Below are 11949 nucleotides of genomic sequence, written 5' to 3' on the forward strand. Positions count from 1 at the left end.
TTATCGCTTGTTTTACTCTGAATGCTCTGACATTGACCCATCCATTATCTATACACCGCTTAATCCTCATTAGGGGGAGCTGGAGTCTATCCTAGCTGACTTAAGGTAAAGGCGGGGGACACCTGGACAGGTCACCAATCTATCAGGCAAACAAGGACACTCACATTCGTACCTTCGGGCAAATTAGAATTTAACCTGAACGTGTTTTTGGACCATGGGAGGAAGCCGGAGTACTTGTAGAAAACCCGTGGATGCACAGTGAGAACATGCAAATTCCATGCAGAAAGAGCCCAGGACTAAGCTGAGACGCGAACTGAGGATCTTCTAGCTGCAAGGCGAAAGCGCTAACCGCCGAGCCACTGTGCAGCCCTATGCTCTGACATGAAGGCAATAATTGAGTGAAGTGTGTCACTCCCCATGCGAATCGCTGCCTGATGTGATTAAATAAAAGCCTGGTCCACCTTCTTGCAGTCTGGGGACGTACTGCGAGTTGTGGGTGGATCAAGGTTACTGCTGATCTCAGCACAGGAAAAATGAAGGAACACTGGATGAACCAAAAACAAGAAATAACCAGAGGGGCACTCCATTCTCAGTCAGTTACTACACAAGCTGTAGGGCCCTAACTTAATGCTGCCATCAGTCTGCCGCTGGAACCATCAAAAAAATACTAAACCAGTGGAGCGTACCGGGCATTGGGCTGTCAGCACATCCATAAAGTTTTCACTAGGCCTCTCTCTGTGCCACTCATTCAGGATATGGATTTAAACAACTTTTTAAAAACATAATATAATGTAGCTGAGTGTTTGGAAATTAGCAGTAATTCACATAAATCACAAAAAATACATATATCATTGAAAAAGTAAATATGTTCCTAAAACATCCTCAAGCTAAATTTTAAAGCTGATAGCTAAATATAAGCTATTTAGTGATTGTGCGATTCAGAATCCAAACTGCCCATTCTTTGCTTCAAAAAACGCTAGATTGTTGACATCAATGTGAGCATGTTAATATGAGAAACAGATTTCATCTTTAGCTCTGTGTCTAAAACACACTCAAAGAAGCACTACACAGCTGCCAATCCTTTAAATAAATGCCCCAAAATCAAGCCCTCAAGGGGAGTAGTGTGATGTTGCTATAGCAACAAAATCCACACCTAGAGGAGGTTTGGGCGGCCGACGGGTTAACAAAACATTATTTTGCTAGTATGAATGAGTACATTTTCATGTGTATTTGTTCATTCTATCAAATGTAGTTCATCAAACAAATCATTTGCATTTAAAAGCGATTTTGGTGCTATTTGCAGAGTCAGCTCCAGTTTCCATCAAGGACTCGGTTCTTGATATCTTCAAAGATTAGCTTTAGGTTTCTGCAGAGAGAATTTATTGTGCCTTTTCATTGTGATAGGTTTCACTTTTAAATGGGTATAAGGTTCACATTATCTGAATAATTCAATCGTGCTTTCATAGCCCATGAAGATGATTATACTCTGGAACAGTGTTTACGGGAAACACCTTTATTCTGGTCTGCAGCCTATAAGTGGGCTCAGAGGGCGATTATGTGTGAGAGACAGAGAGGGAGTGTGACTGAGGAGCAAGAGAGAAAAAGAGGAAAATGAGCTTACAATGTATAAATCCGGGGGAAATGCGCACACTGGTATCATCTTTGTCAAATATGTGGTCGGAAGCGGCAGGAGCCTAAAGATCAGAGAAGCGGGAAAGTGCTTTGAAGGTCACTGGTTTCAGTCCTCATGCTGGATGAAAAAAAAAAAATCTCATTTGGGGAACTGAATGAGTAAAACACTCTCAGCGACTATTCTGGTGCTCTTGATCCCCTCTGTTGCGCTGCCCAAACCGCTTCAGCAGAGCAGCTCAGCAGCCAAGACTGGGGGAAAAAAACCTGTGGCGTAACTGGGCATCGACCAGATAAATGTGTGCAACTGAACCGAGTTCGGAGACAAGGTTTTGCTGAAAAAGAGAAAATGTGCTCAGTCAGCCTGCCATGGCTTAAGGTTAAATACTGCTTTGGTCTGTATGCAGCGACACAGAACATCAACAGAGACTGAGGAACAGTTTGAAGTCCATTTATCCCAGATACCGTGAAAATGTCAACAAATGCACAGAAACTGTATTCTGAATTCAATCAGCATAGTTTCTGTGTGGAGGACACAGATAGACATCAGATCCAACCACAGAAGGTGCCCTTGGACCAGAAAACAAACACTAAACAAGATATTCTGGCAGAGCAAAAAAATCATTTTGCCATTGAAGTATGGTCTGAATACACTTGTCATGGACTGTCTGCCTTCCAAAAAGCAAAAATTCACTCATAGCTCTTGCATAGTTTGTTGAAAAGAAGAAAAAAAAAACCATCCCAACCACAAAGTGTTTGAGCTGCTATCAGTAGTTTCATAGTACCACATGTGCAGTTTAATAACATGAGAAGAAGAGGAATGGGAACTGCACAATTTGTTGGAGATACTATGTTCACTGCTCAGCTGTTTACCCGCACATTATAGCTTTATTGGATTCCAGTTGTTTGCTATACGGCCCATGCTACTAAGGCATGCAGTTTGTTCTACTGCTGAGTAGGAGGCTTTTATAAAAAATGTGTGCGCTTGCAAGTCGGAGATGCTTTCGGTGAGATCAAATTGTCTCATGTCTGTGCTGACGTTTTGATGCTGCGTTTTTCTGATGGGTCAACAGAGAATCACAAATATAGAGAAAACAGCCATACGGCGATAAAATGACTCAACAGACTGATTCCAGTCAAAATTAATTTCTCCCGACATTGGTTTGATTAATCTCTGCTGCACCATCATGCAGCACGGGGACATGAGGAGATAAAACAGAGCTTAAAGATGAACATCATCACACCGAACACAGCAAACTCGGGATGTGCTGGAGTCTGACATGTCCTCTGTGCAGACAAATAATGCACACACTAAGCATCATGCTATTTTTTGTTACTGGTATCACTTTTTTTCTGCAAAGCTGGCGGAAACACTGAAAACCTCGCATAACCTAGAAACTGACAGATGAGCATTAAATGAAAACAGCAGATAAAAATCACTTGGAACCATACTTCTTCATTTCTATAAGGTCTGCATGCTGATTTCTGGGCGTTAAAGTAGAACAGCACTTCTTTGCTTGTTTGCTTCAAGCTTTCAATAAAAGCCCTAAAATCTGTTGAAGCAGTCGACTACTGTAAGTTTAGAGAGTCCATTGCTGGTTGATGTTAATCTACTCCAAAATGTTTTATTTGGACAGCGGTGAACTAGTCGATGCTGAATTCAGTGATTATTATTTTATGTGCTTTATTGTTACACCAACTACAGTCAGAGGCCAAAATCACAAAGGATTTGTCAAGTGCTCCCATTAACAGACAGCTAAATTACTGATTTCTTCCTGCTACTGAATAGTATACAGTATCGCCAATAATGACTTCACAATGGGGGCAAAAAGGAATCAGTGTAATTATTCTCTAATAACTGATTGCTTGTTCACATCAAACACAGAAAGAGGCTGCGATAGCACTCGGCCTGGCAGAGTATGACCTGGTGGGGGGAAGGAACTACGAGACGTGCAATTAACACTGTCCCCTGTTCACTCTGGACTGATGAATAGAAATCCACAGGGTTGGAAATATGTGCTGCTGTGCTGGCCCCATGCCGTTTATGTGATTTTAACTGAGCTGCACTGAGGCAAATCTAGCAAATTGACAAACTAAGTGTTCAAATATTAATACTTCAGTGTAATTATAATGCCATCTTCAAATTCTCTACTAAAACTGCTGTGACTGAAGTGAAATTACTCTTCATTTAAATTATACATTAAAAGCAAGGAAATGCATATTTTAATCATAATGACATTTCAATGATATGCTATGTTTCACTTCTACTTCAAGCTCAGACAGGACAAAAACTTCCAATACACATGTAAAATGATCCCTTATATTCTCAGACACATGATGAGACGAGATATATGTGATAGTTTTATGTAGTTACTCCACATATTTTCTTACATTTTCATTTATTTGGCCATAAAGTGGAGGTGGGGGTTTGATAAGAATAAAAATGAACAGTAGGAGACTGTATACTGCATTGCTGCACCTTTGGTGCTTTTCTGTTGATCATCTGATGGAATATAGGGATGGAAATAAAAAGAAACACAAGATAGAGCTACTTTATTAGTAGTTGCTCCTTTCAGTTCAGTCCTATTGATGTTAGGTGCCATCTGGGCCCTGAATGCAATTTAACTGCAGTTTGTTGTTGCTCCATCAAACTAATGTTCATTTCCTACAATGAACATTACAGTGCATTACTGTACAGAGACGGATGCTTGTGAAAAAACAAATACAGCCACTGACTGACTGATTAATTTGCTGACAGTTTATTCATTATTCATAGATTCAGTTATGATTGGGGTGTGTGTGTGTGTGTGTGTGTGTGTGTGTGTGTGTGTGTGTGTGTGTGTGTGTGTGTGTGTGTGTGTGTGTGTGTGTGTGTGTGTGTGTGTGTGTGTGTGTGTGTGTGTGTGTGTAAAAAAAAACAAACAAACCAACCCTACTATTGCTTTTGCAGTTTCTTGCAGTGTGTCATTTCCTTGTCTGATGGGGCTGCCTGTTCAAATGCAATTATCTGTATGCAGAAAGGCTCAAGGATTTATATATTAAAAAAACATCGCACAGAGAGTAAAAGCAGCTGAACAACAAAACACAAGAATGTAACTTTCTGCAAAAATTACACCAGAGAAATTGATTATTTACAAAGTGAACGGTCACTTCACTTACCTCTACTAAAATGAATAGAAATGACTTGGTATACAGTTTAAAATAAACAAAAAGATTTATTTCTGTCTCCTACTTCTTCATATGGAACTTTCCTGTTACAAGAAAACATTGAAAAGGCACAGTAATATCATCTGTTAGTTAATATCTATTGTCTGAGTGCTGCAGCTTTGGCTCATCCACTCATTTCTGTTGCTTGAAATGCCTGTGACCTTGGAATTTAATCTTATTCGACCCATGCACTCATTGTAAGTCACTCTTGATAAGAGTGTCGGCTAAATGCTGAAAATGTAATCCAACGTCTTGCTGTCCTGAAATGTAATTTTTGCGTCCTTTTTGATAGGTCATAACACATGGGCTGCTGTTTATCCGTTACTACGAGGGGGCCATAATGGAGACAACAAAAATGTGAGCAACAACTTACAAACAAGACAGAGGTGGATAAGTGAAAAATCAATGCTTGGAGTAGAATGGCACTCTGTGGTGAAGCGGTTTCCAAATCAGAAGAGTATAAAATTCACAGCACTGTGTGAAAGTTTTAGGCACTTGATTTGTTTGCATTCTTATTAAGGAGGCGCCTAAAGTTCAACATAATGACAACCAAGCCAAACATACAGATGAAGTCACAAAAAACTTCAGCAAGAACACGAAGAAATTCTGCAACAGATGGTATGACTCCCAAAAGTGGCAACCTAAATGCACAGAAGAACTGCAGAAACTTCTACAACCTCCCTGCCATGAAGAACTGTGCAAGTGTACCAATTAAAACTGGTCAAAAGGGCGATTCCACCAAAATATTCATCATTTTTTCTTGCAACTGAAATTGGCAATAATTGATAGACAAAAACATAATTTCTGAAAGCATCCTCATTCAAGAATTTGTTCATGATTCTCTGTTGACAAAAGCTTCTGCATAGCATTTCTGCGAAATTGTCTACAGTGTATTTTAAAGCTCATATATTACAGAGTAAGATTTATACCTCCTTGGCAGTCATTCACTGAAGCTTAGCATCTCAACTTCTATTTATTGCTCTCCATTACTGGCTGACTAAAACTATAACAGTGGCAAGGGTGCATTGCACAGGTTCTTGCATTGATTAATTTTAATTAAAGTTACAGGATCGTTGCCCAAAATGTGGTCTGTGCTTGTTTTTGACAGGGCCTTGATAAAGCATTAACATTAGCCTGGAGACTTGAGTAGAGTCTGTTTTTACATGTATAATGTGTTCAAGCACAAACTGACCACAACTGTAATTAACTCGTGAGTACTTTGTCTCCTTCTCAGGATATTTTTGATGCTTACAGCTGCAAGAAAGTGCAGCTCAGACCTGAAGAGAAAACTTGAGTGCTCAAATACTAACAAAAATGGCTGCATGCAAGGTGAAAGTGAACACAAAATGCAGTTATGTGGATTGAAGTGTGTTTTGAGTTCATTCAATGTGCGTTTCATATCAAAAAAATGACTCTGCACAGGAAGTTTAAGCTGCATTCCAAACATACAATTCAATGACTCCCAATTAAGGCCCTTAAACTGGAAAAAGCATGAATTGAAGTGGAAAAAAAACAACTTAGCAGCTGAAAAGATTTTCTTGTTTCCTTGGTCTCCTGTGTTGTATTTGACAGGAATCATGATGTTGTTCCTCCTCTGTATCTATATTTATCTCTTAATCGGAGAAGTTCAAATTTCTTGCAGATTTGTTTTGTTTTGCATTGTCACTGTGCCTTGCAGCACCTGTGAGGGCATGCGAGACACTACTGTACACCCTGTCAAAATGCTTAGTGACAACGCAGACGAGATGTGTTGGCAGGAAAAAGAAATGTGGAGAAACGTCTCCTTCGCCCTAAAAATGGAAGCGTACAGACACTTTCTCAACAGCCAGCGTTCCCCTGCTTGTCCGTCAGATGCCTCCTCTCCGCCTCCCTGTCTGCTTTGCTTGTCACCTTATTAGTAATCCCATTGGTTTTCATGGGAAGACGAAGCTACGCGGCATATAGGGGAGTCTTAGAGAGAAAACCAGTGGGATCTATTAAAGGCCTGCCTTTCTTGTCTCTGACTTCAGACAACTTTACATCAACTGCAGTTCTTTAGTCAACTTGTGCTACACTGAAATAAACCAACTGTGTCCAGGAAGGAACAGCGCTAAAGCAGAGTAAGGAGCAAATATTGTACATTATGTATTTATTATATAAAATAAAAATCTTCTCTTTTTGTTGCTTTAAATCTGAAAAGACAAAGGAAGAATTCTCCCCACCCTTACTTTACAGCCAGGAACTAGAATAAACTTAATGCTAAATAATTTGAAATCTGCTCAAAGAAAGACAAATGATTTTCAGAGGCAACATAATTTATACAGCGATACCAAGAAATTCATTTCATAAATATGGAGATGTTAAGTGAGACCGCGGTTAATCCATGTTCTGCGTTGCATTGTGCATGATGTGAATTATGCAGGATTACATGCTTTGCTATTCAATGATAAATAGCTGTGAATCTATAAATCTGGCAAACGCAGTTTATCTTGCAGTCCGGCGATATGCATTATTCTTTATAATACATGAGCACAGACTGACAAAGCCAGATAAGAACTCTGTGACAGCGGTTAAAGTTATGATCATTATTTCACTTGCTGTCGTCTCCAGCCGATTATGTTGAACATTTTCAGAGTTGACAAAACTGACTCAACTGACAGTTTATTACAATGATTTTCCAGTGTTGTGTGTGACGCGTCGATGTTTTAGTGTTGACCTTGCAGACAGAGTTCTATTCAGGGAAATACACTGCATTGTACTACTGCATATTGCATTTTCGAGTATAGTACTATACTTGGTAGAATATTACAGACTCTAAGGCCCTTAGTGCAGTGTTTATCACTGGGTATAATGCTGATTATTGTGAGCTGTTGGTTAAGGTCAGGAGGTCATCCTTCTCTGTACGGTTTAAAAGACACTGGGTTTTATTTATTTACCTTTTTTCCCACCCTTAACATGACCTTTCCACTGTCCTTTATCAAACACACTCGAATAACTGGATTACACTGTAGCTGCCACGAACTTGAGGAACACTGTTGGTGTGCCTGTAACCTGGAATAACAATGAAATAATAAAGCAGAACAAACTGAAGCCTGACTCACATTTATCCTCAGGGTAATTTAAGTATTTAACGTTATATTTATCATTTTTGTTGACTCACTTGTCTTTAATTTTCATGGCTATACATTTTTAATGGTGTTATTTCACTAATTTGCATTTTTTATATTTTTTATTGCTAGTTTTATCTTTGCTTTTTTGTTTGTGAGAATATATCTTCTGCTTATTTGTGTCTTTGCTTGGCTTTATGATAAGCGATGTCTGAGTCGAGGTAATTCTGAACTAAATCATTAATTTTGGGGGACTGTAAGAAAAGTCCAAGTGTGCATGCTATTAATTTACAACAGAAAAGCTTGAGCTGAATGAAATGAATATACAACTTTAAAAATGCATGTAAGTGAATCCATGTATAACATTTTTTAAGGTGGTAATTAAAGTTCACCCTGATGGATATAACATTTTTCTTAATTTGTATTCCGGCCACGTGAGTCAGCCTTGAGTAAATCTGGCAAAGTGTACTGTGTGACAGATGATCCCACCCGCACCCCGGTTAGGGACAAAAGCGAGACTGTCAGGTGTCTCATCAACACATTTCAACAGGAAAGCTCAGGGGGCAGAACACCGGAGCACAAACACCCCGTCCACTTACAGCATATTAATCTATACTGCCATGCGGCTTCATCTCCTTAAACAAACATGTCAAAGCTTATTAGAAAATAACCAAGATTTAAGAAGGTTAGTTGGACACAAAATAGAAAAAAAATGCATGACTTTAGCCGCTTGTCTTAATAATCACCACTAATAAAGTTATAAGTAAGGCTTATGGTCATGCAATACACTTTCATTTTGTCATTTTATATCCAATATACAATTTTTCCCCCAAGGATATGGTATCAAGTGGTTTGTTTGCTTTCCTGTTTGCTTTGTCTCGCCTCTGTATCTACCTTTAAGTGGTGTCCTATGAGCTCACGTAGCACATTTGGGTCCAAGACACTAGAATGAAAGTATCATCCGCTCGCCGCAATAACATCACTCATACCTCTTCAGTGGTATTTTTAGGGATACACTTCCACCCTCCATGTGCACTTAGGACAAGGAGGGAGCACATGGTGTAGAACCGCACTGGAGGGGAAAAAAAAGTTACATCTCTAGACTGAATGAGCTGAAGTGGGTGCTTGCGTTTGCTTTGGGGTGACAAGTTTCCTATCAAAGTGACACATTCTCAGCATGTGAATGAGACCGAGGCTACCTGCAGGATGAAAGAGGGCTTTACATGCTGCAGGACTGTTGGACGAACACGGGGCATTACGACAAATAAAAGACTGGAGAACATCTGTCTCAGTTGCGTTTAGTCCTCTCTGTGACCTTGGTGACATGTGGTTTGCATGCGTCAGTTTCAGAGATTTTTGCTTTCTGTTACAGACACACTTGCATTTCATGTGTGTCTCAAGCAGAACGATTGAAATAGGATGTATTTGGTAAACATGCATAACTTAGAATCAGAAAAAAAGTCAAGAAGAACATCAAGTTTGCAGAAAAGCTTGTCTTTTCTGACCACTTGCAGTTTCACTTGAAGAAATTAACATAATTTTACAAAACTCCTAACCATCTAAGCAAAAAAAAAAAAAAAAAGCTGGCATGCAGTCATCTGTATTTTTCAGGGGGATTACCAGCACAGCTTAAATCCAATTAATCATACAATTAAGGTAATTAGTCCTGTCATTGTTTTTTCCCCTTCTGCTCCTGCAACAACTGCCCTGAGAGGCTCTTCAGTTTATTTTATTTAAGTGCCAGTGCTTGACCTTGGAGGGCAGTGGGTTAGAATAAGGAGGGAGACTGACTTTCTTTTACTTTCTGTGCTCACAGCATTTCTTCTCTCGATCATGGAAAACCTCAGTAAAGTTCAGCACAGGAGCCAAAGAGCTACACAACACAGCACAAAAGGAATTCAATGCCACAAAGAAAGAATTAAAAAGTCAAGGGCAGTGTGTAAGATCACATCAGGTTACTGTACCGCACCCCCACCCCTCCACCCCCGACCCAAAAAAATGCATAGCAATGGCGCAGAATATGGTGATAAACAAATCCTGCAACGTTCAGAGAAGATTAGAATAAAAAGAAAAGAAATGTATAAAATGAGTGGCTTACCTTCTGCAAGCAGGCGCACCGCATGCACAAAGCAGGGATCCAGGGTGTTTTTCTCAGCCACCAGTTCAGGTAAGTACTTATCTGGATGCATTATTACCACAGCGGACTTGCAGTGCAGGTGAGACGACAGGAGTGCTGAGCGTCAGGATGCAACTATGTAGAAAACAAACCTCCCCCGCTCCTGTGCTGCTTATTATTACTATTTTTTTCAGTCTCAGTGAGCAACACGAGCAAAAATCCCGCTCCAGAACACTTAGTCGTCCCAAGTCCCCGTGACTGGAGGCTGAGTTGTGATTCAGAGGTGTGAGTCCATCTCCTCCACCGCCGCTGCCGCTGCCGCTGCTGCCTCTCCTCCTCCTCGGCTCCCCGCCAGACTCTGTGGGTCTGCAGACCGCGCTGCTCCTCCCCGCCCCTCAGCAACATTATTGGCCATATTCTGGGATTAGGGCTGCTGAAAAAAAAAAAAAAAAACAGAAAAAATCCCTTGCTGAGCGCATACCAATTGGGTAATGTCCTCGGAAGGAATAGATTTTTGTTGGGGAAAAAAGAAGAAAAAAAAAGGTTGCACTGGGTCTAAGCTGGCACAGGTCCCTGCAGTAATCGCCCTCCAAAATCATAGATTCAGTTGGTTAATTGAGAGTTCTGTGCAGCATATGTTGAAAATAGTTACAAACACAATCTAAATGACAAGTGTCACTTTAAATTCAGTGTTGTTCAGAACAACCCAATATGCAAGTCAATTTTAAAGGCATTTCATAAGTAAATGACACTTACAGAGCCACCAGACCTTTACAGAGTCTGATAAAGTGTAACTGATGTCACATCTTCACGCACTGAACCATTTGCATAACTTTACATCCCAACAAGCTGCTACCACATTGAACAGTTCATAGGTAGATTTTTATGCATTTTCGTGAATTTTATTTTATTCATACTGCATTTTTATCACTTTTTTAAATGTACTGAGGTGAGAGAGAAACATCTTTTTGGTTTCTCTGTATGTCCTGGATGTGTAGAGAAATGGACAATCAAAAAAAATCTTCTATTTTTCCTCTTCCAAGGTTCATTCTAAAGGAACATGTACACTTGCAGCGATGGACAGAAACACATATGTCGTCGTTCATGCTGCTTAAAAGTGCCTGAGATTTCTCTGAATGGTGTTATTCTGAATCACAATGTACGACAGAGCAGTTTTCTGTCTTGGTTTATTCATGCTGCCCTTGGAGACCTTTTTGTACCCTCCCAGATTACAAGTCCTGATCTACTCCAACTTCTTTATGAAAAACAAATCTGACTGCTTTGTTACGAAGTCAGTCATACGTGCCCTCACTGACCACTTAACTTGGTACATGTTTGAAACATCTACATTGTCATTTTTTTCAGTTGCAGTCACAACAGGGATTGTTTCCACTTTGTCATAGTGTGTGCACCTATAGTACATTTAAAAGTGTTCATAATGCTTTGCCCCCCTCATTTATGTTAATAGAGTGGGGAAGAAGCGCTGTTCAGTGGGGGAAAAAAATCAAAATCTGAAAATGTAGAAGCTCCAGAAAAGTAGATTTATAGCCAAAATATTGCACTGAATTGCATTTGATTTCACAAGTATAGCTAAAGAAGTCACAGCGAGCATACATTTCAAGGTTTTCATTTTAAAAAAACATTATGTTCATGTGAGGGGCTTAGCTCTCTTTTATGCTCTCCTGTTGTTTAACGAACGTAGTGTAACTGAAGCATTCATTTAACTAAAACAAGCAAATATGCTCTACCTTCACAGTGTCCTTTGATGCAGTAATGTTTAGCAGCTAGTATTTTCTGACTACAATACAAAGCTGTAGACATACGACTCAGAATAATGTAATGTAATAATCATGGGGCTCAATTATAGCTGAAGGAGGTCAAGTCAAGAGGAGCTTTTTCATCTTGCAAAGT

At 39.8% G+C, this 11949-nt stretch overlaps 1 protein-coding gene across 5 annotated transcripts in view; it reads right to left on the minus strand.

Moving 5' to 3' along the window:
* khdrbs2 (KH domain containing, RNA binding, signal transduction associated 2) overlaps positions 1-10407 on the minus strand; it is a 78253-nt gene extending 67846 nt beyond the window's left edge. For all 5 annotated transcript variants that reach the window (XR_007947241.1, XR_007947240.1, XR_007947239.1 and 2 more), the window contains exon 1: positions 10021-10407. Coding sequence is in view for 1 of the 5 variants with exons in the window: in XM_022202708.2 (XP_022058400.2) it covers positions 10021-10111 (91 nt within the window). In the remaining 4 variants the exon portion in view is untranslated. The remainder of the gene's footprint in view (positions 1-10020) is intronic.
* Between the last annotated feature and the right edge of the window lie 1542 nt (positions 10408-11949).

Source organism: Acanthochromis polyacanthus, chromosome 15 (genome assembly GCF_021347895.1).
Source record: "Acanthochromis polyacanthus isolate Apoly-LR-REF ecotype Palm Island chromosome 15, KAUST_Apoly_ChrSc, whole genome shotgun sequence".
NCBI lineage: Eukaryota > Metazoa > Chordata > Actinopteri > Pomacentridae > Acanthochromis > Acanthochromis polyacanthus.